This window comes from Oculina patagonica, chromosome 1 (genome assembly GCF_052425735.1).
Source record: "Oculina patagonica isolate OP01 chromosome 1, crgOcupat, whole genome shotgun sequence".
Lineage (NCBI taxonomy): Eukaryota > Metazoa > Cnidaria > Anthozoa > Scleractinia > Oculinidae > Oculina > Oculina patagonica.
Genome location: NC_135758.1, coordinates 31,979,041 through 32,006,059, shown reverse-complemented (window position 1 = coordinate 32,006,059; position 27,019 = coordinate 31,979,041). Strand labels below are relative to the sequence as shown.

Sequence of the window (27,019 nt, the reverse complement as noted above, 5' to 3'; positions counted from 1 at the left end):
TTACCCTCACAGCATCCCCCCCCCCCGGGGGGGGGGATGCGGGGCGAGGGTTTACAACGCTGACAACGCGCAAGGCCCTTTTTCCGTTTGCGTTCCCGGATATATAAAAACGCTCATGACCTGAAGAGAAAAGACCGATTAAAACGTCAAGTAAACTTGTCACATACAGGGATGATTAGGATATTTCAGCGTCATGCGACGTGTCACAATGCTGAGATGTAGTGTATCATGTCTTATCATAAAATGAAATAAAAACATATACGTACATTCCTAGTCCACCGAGCAGACTGCTATCTACTTCTCTACTGAAATATTTTTGGGAGAAGACTGGTTTACAAAAACGTTTTAATGTTTTTTTTTAATACTATGCATACAAATAATGAACCATGTTAACACCAAATGAAATTGACAGTTTACTTACATTAGAGTCTTTGCGCCGGCTGCCAAAAGCAGGCTTTCGGATCCAAGTTTGTAGACAAACAAAATTCAATCCTAGAATTCCCGTATTTACTCGATTGAGCGCCGCGGCACCCTTTAAATTTAAATTTATAAAATAATAATAATAATAATAATAATAATAATAATAATAATAATAACAACAACAACAACAACAACAACAACAACAACAACAACAACAACAACAACAACATATAACCACTTCGACCTGAAAACATTATAATCCAGGGGAATAAATCTTCGAGGCTGGTTTAGATTGAGTTGTACCGTACTTGCTTTTTTTGTTTGACTCCTCGAACAATTCAGTCTCTGATAAAGCGCTGCATTGTTGTGAATGAATGCAGCGCTTAATCGAGGGCGGCGCTCTAAATATTTTTGCACTCAAACCCATCGCTTAATCGGGAGCGGCGCTTAATAATTGCCCCCGCAGGGTTTTGGCCCAGAGGCCAAAACCCGAGGAGGCATCATTATGGTCCGCGCGTATATATAGAGTATATATGGTATTACCAGACAAAATCTCGACTTGGCCAAAGTGCGACCGCAAGTAGTATCGGTAGGTGTGATAAAATGCCCGCAAGTAGTATCGGTAGGTGTGATAAAATTGCCTGTACGGTGATTGGTCAGTGATGACGCAAGTAAACGATGATTGGATGATGATGACAACCCAAAGCGTGAGCACGTGCACAGATGACAACAAGTAAACAAACGAAGCTTGTAAAGGTTGATTGCAGTTGGGCAGAATTTTGAAAAGATAATTTGAGGTTTTATTCGAGGCCTATTCATTTCACAATGTCTAAAAGCCGAAAGCAATGCAATTGTTGAAAAGACTTCGCGATAATTAACTAAGTAACTCGCAGAGAAGTAAGAAAATCCACATTTTTTTTTACATCTGAGTGGCCGAAGAAGAAATATGTCTAGGAACACGTACGAACATATCAAGCCCTATCTTCAAATTTGTCTGCGATTTACGATAAGCAAGCCTTAGTCCAAAACCGCGATTTACCAAGCGCAAACTACTTGAACGGAGAAAAGCCTTGATCAGTCTATCTCCGGACGAGATTTACAAGAAATGTAAAAAAAGATCTCGAGATAATTGTTTAAGACTCGCGGCAAGCGAAACCGGAAACAAGAAGCGAGCGACTTCATTGTCAAAGGTGAGAATTTCTTTCGGTATCCTTTCCTTTTAAAAAGTTGATCGTTGTCATGAAGCGTGATTTACGATAAGAAAGCCTTTGTCCAACCGGCCGTGATTTACCAGGCACAAACTACTTGAATGGAGAAAACTTCAAAAGTCTTGATCGGTCCACTTCCGGACGAAATTTTAATTTTACAAGATGATATGCGGCATCAAGAAAAGAAATTCAAAAGAGATCTTGAGATGCATTGTGATTATTTAAAACTCGCGGCAGGCGTTTGCTTTGACAGAGGTAAGAAATTCTTTCGACATCCTTTTATTTCTAAAGATTGATCATTCTCATGTCATTCTTCATGCTCGGGCTCTCAGCCCATATATTTATAAAACAATTGGGCCGGCTCAAATGGTAATTTTAAAACGTTGTGCTGTTTCTAAAGTTTATCCTCGCTGAGATCAAGAATTTACCACAGTGAAGTGAGTTCGATTCGAGCCCGCAAAGCGGCCCATTCAAAGCGACGAAGTCGCGAAAACGAGCCACGCAAGTCGCGATAGGTCGACCGTCCCGGCGTGTTAAATTAATAAAGACGACGGACTTTTTCTAAAGTCTAGCTTGAGTCTAGCTGAGATCCCCCACCACAGCAAAACATGACAAAATGATGTCAAGATGCTGTTGCGTTCTTGTAATTAAATGATTTACCGTATCATAATTAATAATCATCCAAAATAGAAAATTAATTTCCAATCAAATGTCTCAATTGTAGAAAAGGATGAACAGCAAAGAAAAACCGATAAACATCGTCGAAACTTCGGGGGCAACCTAGTGTCAGCTATTTCTAGTCGAGTAAATAACGTACTTTAAACTGAAATACGGCAAGTTCTAAGAGGTCTGGAACTTAAGACTTGCGGGTATGTGACGACCTGAAAATTCCTAACTCGAGATCAAAAGCGGCGACAGTTAACGAGCAGACAAACGTTTTTCGAGGGTTCATTGGTTCTAACGACTTAATTTAACTTATTGTGTTTTAAATCTTATTGTAAAAATTTCTAGTGCTTCTCCGGCTCACTGTACTTTAGGGCGCAGATGGACTGATCAGCCTGCCTTAGGTTCTCTGCTCCTAATTCACCAATTGGATTTAAACTCAGGTCTAAAAAGGTTAAAGTATAATTAAAATTAAGAGTCTCTGTAAATTCTGTGGCTCCTGAATCACCGATATTGTCACCTCTCAGATCCAAATGAGTCAAAGAACGATTTGTTCGTAGTGCCTTCGCAAGGGCTACGGCACCTGAACAGTCAATCAGCTTGTTGAAACCCAAATCTAAACGCTCAAGAGTATAATTAAATTGGAGAGCGTCTGCGAGGACTGTTGCACCTGACGAGCTAATCTTGTTGAAATGAAGATCTAAACGGGTCAGCTGAGTACCAGACGTACTACGAAGTGCCTTTACAAGGGCAAAGTGCAATTCAACTACTCCTGAATCTTCGACAGAATTTTGTTCCAGTAGATTCGACCGTGTGAAAGTATCTTCTGACTGGAGTGCTTTTGCAAGGGCAACTGCTCCGCGATCACCAATCTTATTGCTATTTAGATACAAATGAGTCAGATTGCGGTTTGATTGGAGAGCTTCTCCAATAGCTGCTGCTCCTGAGTCACCAATCGCATTTTCCTGAAGATCTAAATATGTCAAAGAACAATTAGTTCGAAGAGCTCTTGCGAGTGCTAATGCCCCTGATTCACCAATCAGTTCAACTGGAACATCATGATAACAGTCGTCGAAAGGCCACGTTCTTTCACCGCAGCCAAAGTGGTGATGTAGATCCAAATAAGTTAGGGTAACGTTAGAATCCATACCAGGACCCTGCTCCAGACTTCTAGCAAGCGCAGTGACTCCCCGATTACCGATCCAGTTGTAGGTAAGATCCAAATGCAGTAATGCACAATTGAACTTAAGACCTGTTGCAATAGCTTCTGCTCCAAGATCACTGATATAATTTTCGGGCAGACTCAAATGTGTTAAAGTGCAATTTGATAGAAGAGCTCCTGCAAGTGCTTTGGCTCCCACATTAAAGATCAAGGCAGATTCCAGATTCAAATGTGTCAAAGTGTGGTTCAATTGAAGAATGTGCGCGAGTGCTAAAGCTCCTGGATCTAGGATCCAATTCCAACTAAGATTTAAATGCGTCAAAGTGCGATTTGAATCAAGAAGCTTTGCGAGTGCTATGGCCCCGGAAGCCTGCATAGTTGCAATCTCCAAATAACTGCGTTTCACCTGACGACGATCGGCGGTCATCATTCCTAAGAAATTATAATGCAAACTTCCGAACAAATTTAAATGAGCCAGATTGTGATCAGACTGAAGTACAACCTTGATTGCTGCTAATCCTAACTCGTCTAAGTCGCCTTCCAAGCGTAAATGTGCCAGCGTGCAGTTGGCTTTTAAATATTCGTTTATAACGAGAGAACCGCGTGAATTTTTACTAACATTTAAGTTATACAATGGAAGGCAGCGTGCCAGTGTCTTTACCATTTTCTTCTGGTAATCCTTTAGCTCGTTCTCACCATATTCACATTCAGCAATAAGATTAAATGTTTTAGCCAAAACAGATTGCACGGCGTTTTCGTCCTTACTCCTCCTTTCTATATCCTTAACCCAGTCGTAAGAAGGATCTGCACAAATGCGTTGAACATTTACTTCGGCGTCGGATTTGGTTTCCGTTATCTTGTCGGATCTCTCGTGGTACAAGCAAGCACAAAGACGCGACAAGAGATAAATTGCGTCATCGTGGCTCTTACTTACTACCATTGAGAAGAGAAATTCCCAAACCTGCCAATATTTGTCAACAGGACTGAGCTGAGCCAACAGGGTGTCTCTTCCAGCTTTGTCACCAGTAAACAGCTCATGGGCCACGTGGAACGCCGCAAAATACTCCTGGAAGGTTTTGTGCGTAAATGCGTAGCAAGGGGTTGGTCTGATTTTGCTTACACTGGCTTCTCGGGAAAGAAAACATAATTGCAGGAAATCAGTTGAGTGGCATTTCATCTCGTTTTCACTGAAATACATTCGATCCTCTTTAAGAGCTTCCAGTGCCATCTTTCCCAACTGATTTAGTTTATCTGTACATGACTCAACGGGATCCAAAGGCACTCTCTTGTTTTTCTTTGCAAAATCTCTCCTTAAAGCACAAGAAACAAGTTCGTGATACAACTTGGTTTTGTTTAAAGGAAACTTCCCTCTTGTATCTTCAAAAACAAGGCATAATAGAGCTGTGTTCAATGGATTAGCAGTCAATTCCCTCAGATGGCTGTCATTCTTCAATTTTTCGATCATTGTATTAGCGAGGCTCGGATCCTGGTGATTGCTGAAATACTTTGTAATGTAACTGTCAGCATCTTTTCTGGTGTAGCCAACAATCTCAAGGAGGGTGTCACAGTATCGCCGCACTTCCATTCCTGCCTCATGCCGAGCTGTTAACATGAGATAGGTATTGGAAAAGACTTTACCTTGAATCAAAGGTAAGAGACTCTGGAACAGATCATGAGGCAATTCATCCAATCCATCAAGAACCAATAAGATTCTAGATTGATTACAGCGAATGAATTGGAAGAAGTTTTCCTTTTCCTTCTTGTCTACATCTTGTGGTAGCAGTTGATCATCAATAGCTTCCTCGATATTAGAGGTCTTCATGTCACGGCACTTAAGCATAAGCAGAATCTCCACTTTAGGAAACGATGCTTCAGGCGAAATGTCCTCCACAGACCAATCATATGCAAGCTTCTGACAGTACGTGGTTTTGCCCATTCCAGGCTGCCCCTCAATCAGAACCACTCTTGGTTTGTTGCATTCTTTACGTGGTTTGAAGACATCTGTCATATTTACGATGTCATCCGTTTGCCTTGCTCGTTCTTTTTTCTTGTTGACTATCTTCAATCTTGTAAAGACGTTGGGAAGTTCCAGTTGTAGTTCATCCTCACACCAAGGAAAGGGACACAGAACAGCACCCTTGTAGTCTCGTCTGATGAGCTCTACAAGTTTCTCTGGATAGTCTGGGAAAAAAATGACTGTGTCATAAAACTAAAATACAGGTTTTGCAATAAACAGACATAAACCCGTAACACAAACGAATAGGTCAGGAACATCAACTCGTTGGATTGGTCAAAGCAAAACCTCCTCGAGCATCACTTTTGAAAATACAGAAAAGCAACACAAAATGTGAGTGTAACATACGCTAAAGGCTAATGTCGAACAAAAAAGTTTTTGCAAGTAGCTTGAGTCACTGACTGATTTACAGTTTTTCTTACACCCGCTTTCAGTGTTACGTGCATAGCGGCTTTCTATCAACATATATCTTGCGACATGCTAAACAAACGAGACGGATCGAAATCCCCCAATCACAGCCCACTAGCATGACCTTCTGGACTTGTTGAACTTGTGGGCACATTTGCATGAAACCAACACCGGTATACGTTGGTTTTGATTGGCTTACTTCAAACAGCGCGTCGAAGGACAATGTTGAAAGATGGATGTAGAAAGATAACAATGCACCTAACACTGAAAGCGGGTGCATTTCTACCACAGTTAATATACAACATCTTTTCTATTCACTTATACTTATACCTAACCGCAAACTAATCCTAGCAGTATGTGGGAAGTTCTTTACAATTGAACTTGTTTATAGAAGGCCTAGTTCCCAATTGTCCATGGTCTAGCTGTTACACTCTGGAGAATGTAATTGTAAATACTTAACAGGATGAAAATGCAAAGGATTCTGAAAAAAAGTAGACTATGAACTAACCTAAATTTCTTTTTCTGCTTTTTGAAAATTCCATTACAAATTCCACTGATCTTACTATTTAATGCAAAGAATTATGACAAACGTACCAGGTTGCATGGGATTGTCCTGGCACGGGGATACATTGGATTCCATTGATAATGTTAAGTCTTCCACTTGTTCTGTGAGAGGGCACACAGAAAAAAGGAATTTAAAATTATCATTGCACAACATTTCAGGAGAGTAACACACGGCACGATTTCATGGGGCTATGATAACCTGTCAAGTCATTACAATCAAATCTCAATAAATTACAAGAAGTGCAAAAAGATCTCTGTAACTAACTGAAAGTAGCTAAACTAGCTACTCAAACAAAGTAGCTAAAATACAATGTCAATGTAATGAGGTCTCAGATGAATGCTGCAAACAATGAGGACTTGATACTATTATGAAACGAAATAACGTACAAAAGTGAAGAAAACCTTACCTATCTTATTATTCTACATGCAAGTCAAATGTTTTCATTTATCTCCTATAATCACCTTGAAGATGATGCACCTTGTGTTCAACAAGCATGGTGCGACTCTCTGTGCTCTGTTGACTGACCTCAATCCTCTCCACCCTCTGCTGTACATCACCTACAATACACATACAATGTGTAAGACCTGACATATAACAGAACACTTGATTTCCAAAATGTGAATTCGGAGAAGAACACACTGAGCTGAGTACTGACAGTATACATTTCAATACTCAGCTGTAAAGTATTCCCACAGCCTCTCTTCAAAGCTCAGAGAACATACCTCGCATAAGCCATCTTAGTTTACATCAAAGGAAAACATTAAATTCCTATAATCACCTTGAAGATGATGCACTTTGTCTTCTGTGCTCTGCTGGTTGCTCTCAAGTCTTTCCATCCTCTGGTTTACATCCCCTACAATACATCTACACAAGTTACAATGTAAACGTGATATGTGTGCCTCCCGCTTCCCAAACTTCCGTTGTCAAGTCACATTGTAAATTACGTCACGTTGCTATGGGCCACGTGCGCCTGTTGAGATGAGAGGATTTTTGATTGAGCTGTGTTGTAAATAAGCCATTGTGTTTAACCGTCAGCCTGCGACAATATGTAAGAGAAAACTTGACTGGACCTCCAAAATGTGAACTCTGCCAGTGAGAAAAACGCACTTAGCTGACCTGCGTATTGAAACTACATTTCAATACTCAGCCATGAAGGATTATATTGGCACAGCCTGCCTTAAGAGCCTAAACAACAGACATATAGTTTATAGGAAAGGAAAAAAATAAATTCCTAGATATAATCACCTTGAAGGTGATGCACCTTCTCTTCAACCAGTAGAGTACGACTCTCTGTGCTCTGGTGACTGCTCTCAAGCTTCTCCATCTTCTGGTTAAGATCACCTATGATACATACAAGTTACAATGAAAACCTGACATGTAGGAGAACACTGGATTTCCAAATGTGAACTCCAAGAAAAAGACACTTAGCCGCACTAAGTATTGAAACAACATTTCAGTACTCAGCCACAAAGGATTGCATGGCACAGCCTTCCTTGAAAGCTTAAAGAACATGCATCTGTAGGAGTATTAAAGCCATTGTAATTAAAGAATCCCGCCCACCCACTTTGCATTGCGCGCCTCAAAAGCATAATCCGCCATTTTGTATGACATCTAGTTTTGGATAATTTCAATATTGTGGTCAACAATCCAAGCGCATCCTCGCGTACACGCTGTGTTCGCTACTTTAACTCCCGTCAAAATCTTTAGTAATTATCTGTGGTTTATTTCGAGTGTCTATTTTATTGGTTTCTTTCAATTTGTCATTTAAATACTCGTTTGTATGTCGGATGGCATTTCGCGTTCCAAAGCGCGGTCGGCCAAAGACGGAACAAACCAAGAAAATTATTCTGCGGCAATCAACGTTCGACCTCTGGATTCAAAGGAAGGAAAGCCTTGGTATCAAAGGGCTTAGTAATAGCCAGTTTGCCGAAATATTACTTCACCAAAGCCTGGAAGACCTTCGTGAACGGTGCAGATCATATGAAGCAGATGAAGATGAAGTCGTTCCAAGTAAGTTCTGAGCGAAATATTCCTTGTTTAAACCAGTCTACTAAAATATTTCACATCAGTCTAGAGAGCAACAGTAATTAATTTTGTTAGTTTTAAGTTTGTTTTCAAGCCATTTGTCCATTTGTTGACGTTCCTGAACTGGATCTTGTTTTCTTGTGTTGAAATCCTCATATTTTCTCTGCATGTACACAGATACGGTGTCTTAGATCTGTGCCCATATAAGGAACGGATATCAGGAGTCCCCGGATAATAACAACAATAGAGGCGCGCAATGCAAAGTGGGTGGGCGGGATTCTTTAATACCAAAGGAAAAACCAAATACCTAGCTATAATCACCTTGAAGATGATGCACTCTGTCTTCAACAAGCATGGTGCGACTCTCTGTGCTCTGCTGACTGCTCTCAAGTCTCTCCATTCTTTGGTTAACATCTCCTACAATACACATACAACTAATTACAGTGTAAACCAAATATACAAGAGCACACTCATGTATAACAAAATGTAAAAAACAGGGAGAACCATCAAATAACACCGCTCTATTTTTAACTATAGCACAAAACATTACTTATAGACCAAGGTTATGCAAAAATGGTTGTCATTCATTTTTTGTTGTTTGGTCAAGTTTCTTAAAACGCTGATGGTGGCACTTCAATACATATGAAATATTATGCTATTCTAAAAAGGTTTCAGTGTTTTGGGTTAAATGGCTGCAAAGTTATGACTCATTCAAATTTAAGAGATTTGTATGGAAAAAGTTACCCTGGCCTGCCTAGCCTCGTTTTCATGTTTTTGGCAATATAAATGTCCCTGTAACTTCCCATTAGATGAAAGTATAGCACACTGATTTACTTTGTCTTTATCTTTAAATTAGAGTAATTTAATTTTGTTAACAAATGATTCTTCTGGGAGCCAAAAATTAACAGTCGCCATATTTGCATATTTTGTGAGTGTGATTTATAGGACTTAAGGTGGCTCGACCAAGTTTTTTTCTAGTGATACCTGCCAACTTTAAACCCCTCATACCTGAAAAGCTTACGGTCAGTGACATATCCATTATATCACATGGATTACACATAGACTGAACTGCAATACGGTATAAGTTTTTTGGAGATCGGAATGAATATCATGTGACTGTGACGTCACACAAGTTTTAGCTCAGAACCGATTTTTTGCCCGTAAACGCATTTTCTCTCAAGATCCTGTACGCTATGTATACCTTGGGTGTTTGTCTTCAGCTCTGTGAAGTTTCATCAAAATCTACTAGAGGAATTTTGAAATATCTTGGAATTTCTATTTAGATGGTATAATTTATGCGTAAAATAACGATAAGACTTCATATAAAGAATTTGCTATTTTTTGACGTCAAATGAATGTTTTTAGTCTCATTCCTTTAAAAAATGTCCCATATACGAAATCCAAACCGTTAGAAGTAGATAGACGTATGCGATTTCAAAAAAATATGAGAATGTCTGAATCATAGTGAAACTCAATGTTGAGCTTTATTTACCATTTCTAAGGCTAGTTTCGCGAAAAAAGCGATTATTTTAAAACTCGTCGATGAATTTTCTCCAAACTTTTTCAGGGTGACAATTAATTAGTACACTACACAATCCCTGAATTTCATGCTCATTGAAAACTTCTAAGGCTGTCTAACATAAACGCAAATTTGGGTAAATATTGAAGCGATGTTGTAGTTTTGAATTATTTTGTGCTGTGGGATTTCCTATTGTTTGGAGTTGAGCACAACATTGAATTCCTGTGCACCACGCGTAAAACGACAACGCTTGGCTACCTTCCGAAAGTTTTCCGAAATCTTTCGGAATACGGTAATATTCTCGAGTTCAAGTGAACAATAATGGATGAATGAATATATTTCCAATGAAAACAGTCAGACAATGCAAAACTCAAAGCCGGTTATTTTTTTTATGCCTTCCCAGTCATTTAAAAAAAGAAATATAAAATAAAACTGACAGAAAATAAACTTCACATATTATATGCAAGCTGAATCTGGCGTCCAATATTTATTTAAAAAGATTGTTTACTTGTCACATTTCTATGTTCAACTGAAAGAAGTGGCAGCACTTCAACACGATAAAAACTTCATCTTCAAATCTTCCTCAAGTGCTTCAACCACACATAAAATGAACCTTCGTTACTCTTGTTGCATGACAAATTCCTTTCCATTGTTTTCTTTAAAACGAAGCATATTTCGAAAAGATTTCGGAAAGCTTTTGGAAGGTAGCCAAGCGTATTCATTTCACACGTGGTGCACAAGAATTCAATGTTGTGCTCAACTCCAAACAATAGGAAATCCCAGAGCACAAAAAATATTGAAAACTATATCATCGCTTCAATATTTACCCAATTTTGCGTTTATGTTAGACAGCCTTAGAACTTTTCAATGCGCATGACATTCAGGGATTGTGTAGTGTACTGATCAATAATGTCACTCTGAAAAATTTTGGAGAAAATTCATCGGCGAGTTTTAAAATAATCGCTTTTTTGGGAAAGTAGGTGTAAAATTTGTAAATAGAGCTAAACATTGAGCTTCACTATGATTCATATATTTCATATTTTTCGAAATCACGCAAGTCTACCTACTTCTTACGGTTTGGATATCGAATATGAGACAATTTTAAAAGAAATGAGGGCTAAAGCCTGTCATTAAACATCAAAAAAGAAGCAAATTTCTTTATATGAAGTCTTGTCTTTGTTTTACGCATAAATTATACCATCCAAAAAGAAATTCCAAGATATTTCAAAATTCCTCTTGTAGATTTCGATGAAACTCCGCAAAGCTGAAGGCAAACACCCAAGGTATATGTAGCGTGGAGGATCTCGAGAGAAAATGCGGTTACGGGCTAAAATTCGATTCAGAGCAAAAACCTGCGTGACGTCATTGTCACATGATATTCATTCCGGTCTCCCAAAAATTTATATCATATTGCGGTTCAGTCTATGCGTAATCCATGCGATATAGTGGATATGTCATTGACATTAATCCCTTTAAGTATGAGGGTTTCAAAGTTGATAGGTATCGCTAGAAAAAAACTGGGTCGAGCCACCTTAAATAAATAAATATATTTTAAGCGTTCATTGCTACAAGCAGTCTTTTTTATCAGTTTTTCGGTAAATAAGTTTTTTCTTGTTTACAAAACAACAATTCTTAATATGAATTATCAAATTTTTTTACTTTACTAACATACCTTCAAAATCCTCTATTTTGCCTTCAAGTATTCCAGTATGATGTTCTAAACTCCGCTGACCAATTTCAACTCTTTGCATCCTCTGTTCCATTTCTTCCAGAGTTGTTGCAACATTTTGCAGCTCATGTTGGACTTTTCTCTTCTCTTCTCTTCTTCTTCTTCAACAGACATGTTCTTTATAGAATCTTGTAGTGATTTAAGTTCGTGTTGAACCAGTTGTAGCAGTGCTGGGTCTACAGGGGGATTCATGCACAGATGTGTTCCTGAAAACCAAACAATTCAAGAACTGATCAGTGCATGCATCAGTACCAGGTATAGAGCAATTTACTGAGACAACTTTCTACTGAAGTTCTAAGACAGGGTCAGGCCACAGACCGGTGATCCAGGTGGTACCAGTGTTCAAGTATATGGAGGTGCTTTTTTCTAGGAGGTGTTTGGGAGTGTTGAACCTACTGGCACCTTTGCTGCCCGTAGCCACCCACAGCTACCCGTGACGAGCGTTCAGGCCCTTTGTTTCACTTCGGATGCCAACACCTTTGTACAAAAAAGGCAACACTTAAACTCAAGATCTGCAGGAGGAAATGATCTTTCCAATGATACCCAGGCCAGAGCAATCAGGTTAACTGAGCTTGAAATAAGCACAATTTAAATGCTAAGAAATTTGAGGGAAAAAAACTGAGAAAATGTCTCACAACTACCCTTGGCTACACCATGGTAAGCAATTCCCATCTAGTATTTTCTTCTTATGTTTGCTCACAGATTTTTTGGGTTTGAAAGTGTTGAGGTATTTTAGGGGGTTTGCTTGGTATTTTACTTTGTTCTGGTATATGAAAATATATGATAATAAATAAAAAACAAACGAATTAATACCAGATTATACCAAGGGTAATATTAAACCACAACAGTTTTAGATTGGGGTAATTGTACGCGTCCATGCAAGTACATATTTGTATTTTTGGTTACAAGTCGTGCCTTCATTCATTCACACTCTAGTAAGTAAGTAAGTAAGTAACGTCTTTATTTATAGAGGGTAGCACTTAATAGCTATAAAGCTAACAAACTTGTGGCCCTCCTATTTACAAGTATTAAAAAAATCTTAGATACACAATAAAAAACCTACGATATACAATAATATATAAGAAACGAATTATCGATTAAAAAAACTACTCTCAGTCTTGTTACTTTCTTAACCATTCTCGCTGGGGTGGTTTGTTGTCCCGTTTGTAGAACCTTAAATTGCTTTTAATAAACTGATCCCAAGAAAAACATGCAGCTTTTCAGCCCTAAACAAGAAGTTCCGCTATAATAGAGATGGCACCTCCCACATTTCACACTTCTCGGGCACAAAATGCAAATTTGTACTTTTGCATTCGTAGCACGTTGTGGTGCCGAGCATCCTTCAAGCTGAACATGCTTTAAAATCTCATGAAACCAAGATATACCATTGACAAAAATATGAAAAATAACTTCCTAACGTTTAACAGAATATTCCTATCGAAAATGAAACACATTTTATCAGTAACAGTTGTGGAAAATACGCAGGGTGTTTGCGAATTGTTTACGCTTTGATGATTGATTGACAACTGGGCGTGAGAATTGCCAGGCCAGGCCCCTTTTATACAGGAACTTCTTGTTTAAGGAGTTTTCATGCTTATTAATACTGGTTCAAATTATAAATAAATTAAGTTTTTACTTTTAATATATTTTTCAGTCATACATGTTGTCAGTTATTATTTTTAATTTATCTATTTGTTGTGTGCAGGTGATTGTATCACATGAAATAATTTAGCTACAGCAGATCATGCCCTACACTCTTATCCACGAAACTCAAGTGAACACGAATAATATTGCTGTATTGTAGGAAATTCTTGTGATGTGTTAAACATAGCTCTAGAATAAACTACAAAGAAATTACCTTTAGTTTATTTAGACACGGTGAGGATTAAAGCTATTAACTTGTGAGGCTGTGTATTCCCGATCGAATTGGAATTTGGAATAATTTGTTGGTTCTTGTGGAGGGAGGAAAACTGGACAACCCAGAGAGAATCCCTTGGAGCAAGGACAAGAACCAACAACAAACTTGACCCACATGTGACTCAGAGTCCGGGAATCAAACCTGAGGCCACATTGGTGGCAGGCAAGCATTCTCAACACTGCGCCATCCCTGCTCCCCACAGTAGTGTAGAAGTAGTGTAGTCTAAGTGTATTTCAGTCAGGGTACTGAATTGGAAATAGACGGTGTGCGCATACAGTGTAAAATTCTGAGAGGACAAAATCAGTACCTTGTGTCAAATCACACTTTTCCTTCTCTTTGGGGTTATACATGAAAGTGGTTTCTCAAAAATGATTTGTCCCAAATTTTCCTATCCATTTGGCATGCACTTCATGAAAAGTTTGATTTTTTTAAAGAAGCTTTTTAACATGCATAAATGTAAAGAAATACCTTTAGTCTCCCAGTCTTTAAGTTCTCCAAGAAGTTTTCCTTCATCTGCAGTTGGGAGACCCATGTCTCTCACTAGGTGTTGCATCTCATGAAAGCTTTGGTGAAACTTGGCTTGATCCCAGTTACTGAAGGCACAATGGGCCCATTCATTTCTCATACTCTTTCTGACATCATCTGCAGCAGTTTGTACAGCAGCAGAGAACACAGGCACCCCAACAAGCAGTGTCAACACAGCTGACGCATCACAGTAGTCATCAAAGGCAGTGAAGTGTGCCATGTAGTTCTGAACATACAGCCTGGCAAAGTCAACATGGGATGTAACCTGATAGTTGAAGGCACTGAAGTCATACAAGTACTTCCCATGCTTCTTCAGTTTAGGAAGGGTGTCATTTCTATTGATGTTTTCATACTTCAAAAGATCCCTACATGTAGAGCCTGGCCACTTAGGAAGATGATGAGGAAAGCTCTGTGCATGAATATTGTGGTTGGCCTTTAGAAAGTTGTATCCCTTTTTAATCTCTTGCTCCACAAATGGACGTATTCCTGGTATTAGTATCTTGTTGAGAGCAATTCCAGCTACAAGCCATCTTTTCTGATTTTCCGTCAAACCAAGATGACTAGTCCTGAAGGAAATAATTTAATTAGTCACATTATCACCATGAGGTAAAAGTTACTCAGTTTCTTAGCTACATGGGTTTTATGCCTGTTAAAGTTTAGCTGGATGCATCATCACCTAGGGCCTGTTTACATGATTCCGGAAAGACTTTCTTTCTACGTTCTGCATTCATATGACAGAGTCTACCGGCTCAACCTAAGGCATTTTCATGTGCATGGTTTTTGCACAAGATCAAAACAAAGTGGCACATGTTTCGTGCATATCAAAACAAGATGGCACATGTTTCATGCAAACATGTTATTGTGCCCATGAATGGCCATTAATCTGCAATTTTAACGAGCAGTTTGACCACAGGGCTGCTTCTTTGGGCTTAACAGTAAATACTATTAAATTTTTTTGCTCTGAATTCAAACTGCGGCCTCCATATGCGATTTCATGAGATGCGATTTCATCTCAGAACGAAATTCGTTCTGTGTTTACATGATACCAGAATGAAATGTCATTCCAGAATGAAAATTTCATTCCAAAACAAAAAACCAGAATGAACTCATTTTGGAATGACTTGACTTTCGTCTCGGTTTCATGTAAACAGATACAATTAAATAGAAATAATTTTAAAGGAATGGAATGAACTCGTTTCGGCATTTGGGAATCATGTAAACAGGCCCTTTGATGCTATTTGTCCTTTACCAATGAAAAAGGTTCTGGAGATGACATGTTTTAATTTAATTTAATGATAATTTAATTAAATGTTATGTTATTTATAATATAACAGTATTATAAGAATAAATTTATCTTATTAGACATTTCAGTGTGTAGTCTCGCTGTATATTTTTACGAGTCATGCAGTATTTTGACGAGCCCAAAAGGGCGAGTCAAAATACAAATGATGAGTAAAAATGTACAGCGATACTACACACTGAAATGTATAATAAGTGATTTTTTATCCAGTGTTTTCTTTCTTGAAATGCTGACTTTCCACGTTTTTTAATCTATCGTGCAGTCGGAGGGAATAAGACAAGTACAAATATCGCAAAATATTTGTACTCGTTTCGCACGTTATTTGTACTCTACAAAGTAGAGTTGGTAACAGGGCCGTAACTAGCAAGAGGCAACACAAGGCACTTGCCTCATCTAGATTTTTACTCAAAATTAAGACAGTACGAAATATGTTTTGTTGGGAAAATTATCCCCAGTTGAAAAAGATTGATTTTTCTCAAAAATGCCCCAAGAAAAATGTCCCTGAAAGAGTTTCAGAGCTTCTAGATTTCAAAATTTTCTGGAGGGCCTGCCCCCATAACCCCCTAGTGAGATCTTGCCTCGTCTATGGCAAAGGTCTGGTTACGGCCTTGAATAATGGCTTCTATTTTCATTAACCTGTAAAAGCCAGGTACACATATTTTTTCTAATTCTACAAGACACACTTTTCATGCAAATTGTGCTTACCCAGAGGTTGATGCAGTTGCCATATTCCATGAATTTTACAATGATGAATAACTTGACCATCCAATCAATTAATTAACAACACCGACCTACAGGTAAATAAACTGTCAACAGATAAAACAAATATATCACAATGTGAAGATTTATTTTATTCAGCGTCCCATAAACTTTTTAGTCTTGTCACTTCCGGGATATTTTCTAAACGGTATTCGAGCGATAATTTGACTTTAATGAACACCGATTTACCAGCAGAAATCGGCATGTTTGAGAATTCAAACTAAAACAAGTCAGAGGCAGAAAGCTTTTTAATTGTACATTTCTTTTTATAGTCATATACATTTTAAACTTTTTTAGCTTGTGAATTTAAATTTTAAATTTTTAGTTTTTTTTTTTAACTATATTGTAATGCGCAATTGAAAATTTTTTAATTGATAATTGCGCAATATAAGTAAATTATTTATTATTATTATTATTATTATTATTATTCTTGCGTGTAATGAATGTATAACAAAGGGACAAATCGCAAATAAGTTTCTATAGCTATGGTACAGTTATAGAACATCAACCTAGTTAAGAACCAGACAGTCTACTCTAATTAGCTAGGTACCGAGCGAATAAACAATATCCTAAAGAGTTTTGTAAGACGAAATGAAGAATAAACGGAGCAATTGCAGAATACCCCACATCTCTAGCTACACGGTGCAGCTGGCTACTGGTCTACGCGTCTACACCGTCGAAATTTATTCCAAGTCCTGGAAGTTTACTCGATAAGTGGCTACGCCTCTACGCGTCTACACCGTCATAATTTATTCCAAGTCCTGGAAGTTTTGTAGGAAAGTGGCTACGCGTCTACGCGTCTACACCGTCATAATTTATTCCAAGTCCTGGAAGTTTTGTGGGAAAGTGGCTACGCGTCTACACGTCTACGCGTCTACGCAGTCGAAATTTATTCATAACACTCGAAATTCACTCACGAACGTTTGTCTAAGCCATCAAGCAAATAAAACTATTTGTGTTTCAAAAGTGTGACGAACAACGAGAAACTACAAAGTTAATAACACAGTGAATCGATAATTGTCAAAATCTTACATCGTCCTGTTTCGTATAAAATGAATGTTGTTGAACGGCAATAGCTTTCGACCTTCGAACAAACGGCTTTAGTTAGTTTTATTGTGCTTCCCTTACAAACAAATAAGAGCTAACCGCAAGCAAACCAGAGTGGAACTAACAGCAAGCAAACCGGAGTGGAATTAACCGCAAGCAAACTGGAGTGGAACTAACCGCAAGCAAACCAGAGTGGAACTAACCGCAAGCAAACCGGAGTGGAACTAACCGCAAGCAAACCGGAGTGGAACTAACCGCAAGCAAACCAGAGTGGAACTCACCGCGAAATACACCCGACAAAAATTTAGTCAGCGATTAAAAACACGTTGACGAGTGAGAAAATTATTCTTAACTTACTACTTTCGCTCCCAGTACCAGCGTTTGATCGGACGGTCCGCGTAGCCATTTTCGGTGGCTGCGCGGAACAGCTTTCGTTGCGGGGTATTCTGCAGTTTAGCCGAATAAACATATCAAAATTGAAAACACTTACTGTTGAAATGATCAAAACCACATCAAATGCCATCGTCAATGCGAACTCCAAGAATATAAACACACTTTCAGTTCCATTGCAGGAAGGAATTTCATGTCATGTGACCAGACTGTTCAGGTCACGTGTTGGTTAGAGCTACGAAGCGGGGGAGGTAGAGACGGGCAAGACCGTCCAAAAAATACTCGGCAGGATTTCATATTTGGTGCACTTTTTTCCGTTTTAGCAACTTTTTGTTTTCTGAACAGCCTTTAGATTTCCGAAGATTTTCCGATTGTTGTTCAAAGGCCAAACAAACGTTTCCGATCATTTTTCAAACTTTTCCGAAGATAAACGAAGTTTCCCGAAGACTTCTTCTAAGTAAGTTTCGAAGATTGATGTTTGAACTCACTCACGATATCGGGATTTACACGCTATAATTCGTCTAGACGCAGGCTAATTTTACGCTGCGCTCGCGATAAATGCTCGTGTTTTTTTTTGGGGGGGGGGGCGGGGGGGCTTCAGCACCCCTGCTCCGCCGCCTTTGGGAGGGTAGCGTCGCAGAAAGTAATGTCATAAAAAGAAGACGTTGAAACTAAAGGCATTTCCCTTTAATAACATTGTTGCACATTGCTCTTCTTTTGCGCAGGACTATACAGGATTCTTCCAAAGGCTGACCAAAACAACTAACGGTCAATTTAGGGGATGGAAGATTCCTGTATTCTTTTGGTAGAAGCGGGGGGATGGGGAGGTGAGTTGGTGATAGTTGGTGAGCACAAAGATAACTCAATCACTAGAAATATCTTTCGATAATTTTATTTTTAAAAACACGGTAAAAAAATCCTTTAGCCTATTTACAATGTTACATTAAACACTAAATAACTAACTAGCTAACTGGTAACTAACAATCTGTTGTGCTATTACGTAACACTCGAAATATGAGGAGAATTAAAAAGAAACCTGAAAATATCAACGATTGTGGAATAAAAAAGAATCATACTTCGCTTCAGTAGTTTATCTTTTTGTTTACAGTGGATGTCTGGGTCGAATTGCTGCCTTTAGAGGCAGTTTTAAGTTCTTCCTTGGGGCGCTTTCCATTAGTCAGAACTGGCCGGACGGACCGGGCAATTTTTTTACGCCCACTTCAAGATGGCCGCCACTTACGGTCATCGACTGGTAACGAGTCAGAACCGGGTAGCCTGTTTATGGTCCGGTGGTTTTGAATGTGAAATGAGCCTTTTCCGCGAGATTTCCCACAGATCCACCACAACAGTGTATAATATTTAAACACTGACTGACTTAACAGGACAAACCTGACCTAACGACGGTATTCTGTTGTCGAATATAGCAAGTCCTGACTAATGGGAAGCGCCCTCAGGTATCGAGCTCGGGCTACCTGTGGTCGTACAGGCGTAAGCAAAAGTGCGGGGAATTTTTTATTCCTTTCCTTCTATACTGCCCTCTCCATGTATCCATATGGTGAATATCCAAGCAATACTGTGAGAGTTGTCGCTTCTTTAAAGATTTTTATATATACCCTGCAGAACGGGCGGTTTAGCGAGGCAGCGCACAAAGCGCGAGTAGCCTGCGAAGCTGGCGGTTCGGGAGCAAGCTGTGAAGCCGTGGAAGCCGTGAGGACCTACGCTGCTCGTTGTCGCAGCTTTGCCCCTTTCTCGCGCGCGCGTTAACTCCATTAAAACCGGCAGCTACGCAGGCTAAGCGCGAGTGGCGAGCGCGCCTCTCTCGCGATTCGTGCTGCCCCGCTACAATCAAGTCCCTAACAACACTTGTTCTGCGGGCATTTTTTTTTAAAGGAACATTGGGATGGACAGAGTGGGCTGGAAGATAAAGTACTGATAAAGGATAATGATTCACACTGAAAACATGGAATGGTAGCCGGTCAGTAAATACCACAAGCCATATTAGGATGTTTTCCAGATATGTCCAGGATTGAACTCTAATGAGACGCACGTTCCTCATGACAGGCATCACAAAGCGTCCTGATTAATAAAAGTTCACCAGAACATATCAAACTCTGTCAAATATGAAGTTATATCGAAATGTCAAATAACACAGTCAAACATGAAGTACTCATTAAAAAATACTTGCGTTCAATCCTGGACAGAAGTGGCCAAAAGTCACAAGAAAGTAGACACATGATGAGGAAATGATAGCGCGAGTTAACTACACTGAACAGAAATGCGTTGGTTGGCGAGAAAACATGTGATTTTCTATATTATTTATGTCATTGGCTACCTTTATCTAGAAGTGCTGTAAAACAATAGCAACAGGATACTGTTTGTTGCTTTTATAACATTTATGGAAATATCGATCCGTAATTGTTTTGTCCAGGGTACTACCTTATTATTGGAATACAACTAAGCATTTTAACAGCGCGAACAAAATCTACAGTTAAGTTATATTTACATGCATTTAATTAACGAAAATTTCCGTGTGGTACACGTTTGCATTAATTAACGCGAATTTGACGCTTTATGCGTAATAATTTCTATAGCTATCTGCGCTTTTCACAAGACAAAACAACGTCCAATGACAGAATACCGGTAAACGGGACAGAAACGCGATAGACATTTAGCACAAGAAAGTAGAAGTGAGCGGTTTCTCCATTTACCCTTGGAGATAACAAAAGTTACGAAACCAAAAAAAATTAAAATCGATATTCGGTATATTGAATGACGATGTGCTGACTGACTCAGACGGAGAGGTAGATTACATATAACGTTGCTGGAAAAAAGGTGTCTTAAAAAACAATGCTGCCAAATAGTGTGAGTTAAATTAACAATGGCGTAAATTAAGGTGCATAAAATTAACGCGAAGTTTTGAAATTCGCGTTAATAACACGCATCGATAATTTCCTATAATAAGGTATATAGTTTATTTATCCTCTAAGCAACTGCGGCTAATCAGGCCCATTAGCAGCTGATGTGTCGAGTTGCAAAACCAAAACCAAAGTTATCACTATACTTTCATAGCAAACGCAAATAACGCTACTGTAGGCATAAACATGAAGGTACCCGGTAGCAGAGGTTGGACTTTGGTGTAATACAGCCGTTTGCAACTAGACTAATTTGAATCACTTGGCGCGAAAACATGTTTTATTCGTCACCTGACTTGTGGCAATTCGTCGGCAAACGTTTTTAAATAAATCTCTTTGAATTTTTTTCTGTGTTTTTGGAGCTATCGTTTACCTACTTTTTATCGTTTCGAGGTTCTATGCTGTCTTGGTCCTTCTTTGTTTTACGTCAATGGCGAGTTCTACAGGTTTTTACATCGAGGATGAGCCGACTTTCCTTAACTTTGCTGACTTAACATAAAAAGTTTGATGATGAATAAAAGATGTTCTCGTGCCAAGGTGAACATTTAGTTGCGAATTCCACCATAGCCCAGGATATATATTTTCGGTTTGAATTCAGATGTAATCAAGGGCTGCAATTTTCTGTCCAGTTATACAACAGAGTAAGACTGGACCGAGAAGCCTGTGCGAGCAAGAAACCATGGAGCTTCTTCGCTCCCGACTCACCAATTCGGTTATGCCTCAGATCTAAAAAGATCAAGGTACTATTAGACTGAAGAGCCTCTACGAACTCCATAGCTCCTAAATCACCAATTTCATTACACTTCAGATCTAAATGACTTAAAGTACGATTTAGCTGTAGTGCCTTTGCAAGAGCTTCTGCGCCAGAACATTCGATCATGTTAGAAGTCAAATCTACACGCGTAAGAGTGCAATTAGACCGAAGACTCTCTGCAAGTGCTGCTGCCACCTGACAGCCGCCAAAGTTACATCTCAAATCTAAATGCGTTAGTACACTGTTGGATCCTAATGCCTGTGAAAGAGCAACTCCAATAGCTCTACCCGGCCTTTCGATAGCGTTGCTTCTCAGATCTAAATTCTTAAGTCCACAGTTAACATGAACGTTGTGTACAAGATGTGCTGCTCCTGCATCTCTGATTCTGTTACCTCTCAAACATAAGTGTGTAAGGGTGCAGTTTGACTGAAGAGCCTGCCCAAGTGCTGTAGCTCCTGGGTTACTGATCCTGTTATTCTGAAGATTTAGACGAGTAAGAGCACAATTTGAACGAAGAGCTTGCGCAATTGCTGCTGCACCTGAATCACCAATCGCAAATGCCTTCAAGTCCATACCTCTTAAATGGCCCAGTGAAAAAAGCCATGGATGATCATCGTCCATGGGCCGTCCTAGATCCAAATACGTTAGGGTACTGTTGGACTTCAAGGCCTTAGCAAGGGCTATGGTACCTAAATCACCAATCCTGTTACTGCTCAGATCTAAATACATTAGTGCACAACCTGATTGGAGGGCTCTGGCAAAATGTTCAGCTCCAGAATTGTCAATTAAATTAGCTTGTAAGTTTAAATGTGTCAAGCTGCGATTTGATTGAAGACCTTGTGAAAGTTCTTTTGCTCCAGAACTTGAGATCCAATTACATTGCAAATTTAAATGTGTTAAAGTGCGATTTGAACGAAGAGCATGTGAAAGACAACTTGCTCCTGTATCACCAACAGCATTATCTCTCAGATTTAAATGCTTTAAAGTGCAGTTTGCATTAAGAGCCTGTACCAGTACTGCTGTTCCTGTGCTGTGTAAGCATCTGTTTCTTTCACAAACCGACGACATCACGTCTAAGTACTCCAGTGTGCAGTTAGACTGAAGAATGTGTTCAATAGTTGCTAGTGCTGACTCATCCAATTCATCATCCCAGCGTAAATGGGTCAGTGTGTGATTAGATTTCAGGTACTCAAAGATAATTCGAGAATTGCTTTCAGAAGTACATAACTTGTGTATTGGAAAGCATATGGCTAGCGTTCGTACCATTTTCTTCTGGCAGTCCATTAGTTCATTCTTGTCATCTGCACAGGCTAAAATTAGCCGGAAGACAGTGTTTAAATCATTAATCGGCACCCCTTCATTTTCAGTGATTAAGAAAAAGATGGGGAAATCATCAGGAGTGTCAGCGCAAACATTGAAGTCCTGATCATCATTGACCTCATCATCACAGTCTTCGTCGCTTTCACTGTCTTGCTCGTCTTCCTCTTCAGTTCTTCCCCGGCACAAAACAGTACAAAAAACTGGAATTACCATAGTCGCTGTGTCACCACTTTTATTTGCTACCATTGCCACAAAAAATTCCCACACCTGCCAATACCTGTCAACAGGGCAAAGCTGAGGTAGAAGTGTGTCTGCCTGTTCTCTGTCACCCGTTAGAAGCTGATGGGCCAAGTGGTACGCAGCAAAATATTCCTGAAAGGTTTTGTGCGTAAATGCGTAGCAAGGCGTTGGTCTGATTTTGCTAACACTAGCTTCACGGGAAAGGAAACACAATTTTAGGAAATCAGTTGACTGGCATTTCATCTCGTCTTCACTGAAATACATTCGATCCTCTTTAAGAGCTTCAAGCGCCACCATTCCTAGTTGATTCAATTGATCTGAAAAAGTCTCCAAAGGATCTCTTGTATCCAAAGGAACCCCCTTCTTTGCAAAATACCTCCTAAGAGCGCATGAAACAAGTTCATTATACAACTTGGTACTGTTTGAAGGAAGTTCTCCTTTTGTATCTTCGCAAAGAAGGCACAACATGGCTGTGTTCAATGGATTAGCAGCCAATTCTCTGAGCTGCCTGTCATGCTTTAATTTTTCAACCATTTTATCAGCAAGACTCGGATCCTCGTGATTGCTGAAGTACTTTGTAATGTAACTGTCAGTATCTTCCCTCGTGTAACCAACAATCTCCAGGAGGGTGTCACAATATCGCCGCACCTTCATTCCTGCCTCATGTCGAGCTGTTAACATCAGAAAGGTACTGGAAAAGACTTTACCTTTAATCAAAGGTAAGAAACCTTGGAAAAGATCTTGACGCAATTCATCCAATCCATCAAGAACCAATAGGATTCTCGATTGATTGCAGCGAATGAATTGAAAGAAGTTTTCCTTTTCCTTCTTGTCTGCATCTTGTGGCAGTAGTTGATCATCAATAGCTTCCTTGATGTTAGCAGTCTTCATGTCACGGCACTTTAGCAGAACCAGCAGCTCCACTTTAGGAAACGAAGCTTCAGGTGCAATGTCCTCCACAGACCAATCATAAGCAAGCTTCTGACAGTACGTGGTTTTACCCATTCCAGGCTTCCCTTCAATCAGCACCACTCTTGGTTTGTTGCATTCTTCATGTGGTTTAAACACGTCTGTCATATTGACGATGTCATCTGTGAGCCTTGCTCGTTCTTTTTCCCTACTGACTATCTTCAACCTTGTAAAGATGTTGGACAGCTCCAGTTGCAGTTCATCCTCGCACCATGGAAAGGGACACAGTACAGCACCCTTGTAGTCTCGTCTGATGAGCTCTACAAGTTTCTCTGGATAGTCTGGGAAAGAAATGACTGTGTCATAAAACTAAAATACAGGTTTTGCAATAAACAGACATAAACCCGTAACACAAACGAATAGGTTAGGAACGTCAACTCGTTGGATTGGTCAAAGCAAAACCTCCTCGAGCATCACTTTTGAAAATACAGAAAAGCAACATAAAATGTGAGTGTAACATACGCTAAAGGCTAATGTCGAACAAAAAAGTTTTTGCAAGTAGCTTGAGTCACTGACTGATTTACAGTTTTTCTTACACCCGCTTTCAGTGTTACGTGCATAGCGGCTTTCTATCAACATATATCTTGCGACATGCTAAACAAACGAGACGGATCGTAATACCCCAATCACAGCCCACTAGCATGACCTTCTGGACTTGTTGAACTTGTGGACACATTTGCATGAAACCAACACCGGTATGCGTTGGTTTTGATTGGCTTACTTCAAACAGCGCGTTAAAAGACGATGTTGAAAGATGGATGTAGAAAGAAAGCAATGCACGTAACTCCGAAAGCAGGTGTTAATTTCTACCACAGTTAACATACACCATCTTTTCTATTCACTTATACTTATACCTAACCGCCAAACTAATCCTAGCAGTATGTGTGAAGTTCTTTACAATTGAACTTGTTTATAGAAGGCCTAGTTCCCAATTGTCCATGGTCTAGCTGTTACACTCTGGAGAATGTAATTGTAAATACTTAACAGGATGAAAATGCAAATGATTCTGAAAAAAAGTAGACTATGAACTAACCTAAATTTCTTTTTCTGCTTTTTGAAAATTCCATTACAAATTCCACTGATCTTACTATTTAATGCAAAGAATTATGACAAACGTACCAGGTTGCATGGGATTGTCCTGGCACGGGGATACATTGGATTCCATTGATAATGTTAAGTCTTCCACTTGTTCTGTGAGAGGGCGCGCAGAAAAAAGGAATTTAAAATTATTATTGCACAACATTTCAGGAGAGTAGATTTCATGGGGCTATGATAACCTGTCAAGTCATTACAATCAAATCTAAATAAATTACAAGAAGTGCATAAAGATCTCTGTAACTAACTGAAAGTAGCTAAACTAGCTACTCAAACAAAGTAGCTAAAATACAATGCCAATGTAATGAGGTCTCAGATGAATGCTGCAAACAATGAGGACTTGATACTATTATGAAACGAAATAACGTACAAAAGTGAAGAAAACCTGACCTATCTTATTATTCTACATGCAAGTGAAATGTTTTCATTTGTCTCCTATAATCACCTTGAAGATGATGCACTTTATGTTCAACAAGCCCGGTGCGACTCTCTGTACTCTGCTGACTGCTCTCAAGCCTCTCCACCCTCTGCTGTACATCACCTACAATACATGTACAATGTGTAAGACCTAACAAAAAACAGAACACTTGATTTCCAAAATGTTAACTCGGTGAAGAACACACTGAGCTGAGTACTGACAGTACATCTCAATACTCAGCTGCAAAGTATTCCCAAAGCCTCTCTTGAAAGCTCAAAACATACCTCATGCAAGTCATCTTAGTTTATATCAAAGGAAAACATTTCATTCGCAGCATTTCATTTCACCTTGAAGATGATGCACTTTGTCCTCGGTGCTCTGCTGACTGCTCTCAAGCTTCTCCATCCTCTGCTTTACATCACCTACAATACAAATACAAGTTAACTAAAAATGTATGTCAACCTGATATGTAAGAGAAGCCTTGATTTCCAAAATGTGAACTTTGAGAAAAACACACTTAGCTGAGTGGAGTATTAAACTGCATTTCAATACTTATCCACGAAGGATTAAAGAACATACATCTGTGGGTGTATTTAAGTCATCATATAGTTTATATCAAAGGAAAAAATTAAATTCCTAGATATAATCACCTTGAAGGTGATGCACCTTCTCTTCAACCAACAAAGTGTGACTCGCTGTGCTCTGATGACTGCTCTCAAGCTTCTCCATCTTCTGGTTAACATCACCTATGATACATACAAGTTACAATGAAAACCTGATATGTAAGAGAACACTGGTTTTCCAAATGTGAACTCTGAGAAAAACACACTTAGCTGCGCTAAGTATTGAAACTACATTTCAGTACTCAGCCACTTTATATCAAAGAAAAAATATAATTCCTAGCTATAATCACCTTGAAGATGATGCACTCTGTCTTCAACAAGAATAGTGCGACTCTCTGTGCTCTGCTGACTGCTCTCAAGCACCTCCATCCTCTGGTTTAGATCTCCTACAGTACACATACAATTTACACTGTAAACCCAATATACAAGAGCACACTCGTGTGTAACAAAGTATGAAAACAAGGAAAACCATCAAACAATACCACTCTATTTTTAACTACACCAACGAAAACATTATTTCAAATACAACTGTTGCTGACATCAGGTAAAAACACACACTTATTAAGAAAGTTACATTGGCATATCATTCCATTATTAGTATTTTCTGAGTGTGGTTTTTAGGACTTGAATAAATAAATACATTATGGAGTATATCGCTACAAGCAGTCTTTTTCATCAGTTTCCAGTTTAAGTTTTTTTTCTTGTTTACAAAGCAGCATTAAATATGATTTATCAAATTACTTTTACTTTACCAATTTACCTTTAAAATCATCTATTCTGCCTTCAAGCATTCCAGTACGATGTTCTAAGCTCTGCTGACCATCTTCCACTCGTTGCACCCTCTGTTCCATCTCTTCCAGAGTTGTTGCAACATTTTGCAGCTCATGTTGCACTTTTCTCTTCTCTTCTTCAAATTCTACAGACATGTTGTTTACAGAATCTTGTAGTGACTTAAGTTCTTGTTGAACCAGTTGTAACAGTGCTGGGTCTACAGGGGAATTCATGCACAGATGTGTACCTGCCAACCAAACAAATC

General features: G+C 39.1%; 1 protein-coding gene across 2 annotated transcripts in view; it reads right to left on the bottom strand.

Moving 5' to 3' along the window:
• Positions 1–27,019, bottom strand: part of LOC144664463 (uncharacterized) — a 135,082-nt gene that overhangs the window by 81,179 nt on the left and 26,884 nt on the right. The window contains exons 4-11 of one of the 2 annotated variants that reach the window (XM_078525610.1): positions 26,744–27,001; positions 26,274–26,369; positions 26,011–26,106; positions 25,708–25,782; positions 8,787–8,882; positions 7,686–7,781; positions 7,219–7,293; positions 6,902–6,997 (exon numbers count right to left, since the gene is read on the bottom strand). In XM_078525610.1, coding sequence (XP_078381736.1) covers positions 6,902–6,997; positions 7,219–7,293; positions 7,686–7,781; positions 8,787–8,882; positions 25,708–25,782; positions 26,011–26,106; positions 26,274–26,369; positions 26,744–27,001 — 888 coding nt within the window. Of the gene's footprint in view, positions 1–6,901; positions 6,998–7,218; positions 7,294–7,685; positions 7,782–8,786; positions 8,883–19,864; positions 24,129–24,966; positions 25,039–25,387; positions 25,484–25,707; positions 25,783–26,010; positions 26,107–26,273; positions 26,370–26,743; positions 27,002–27,019 lie in introns of those variants that run through there. The other variant, XM_078525695.1, reaches the window with a different exon arrangement.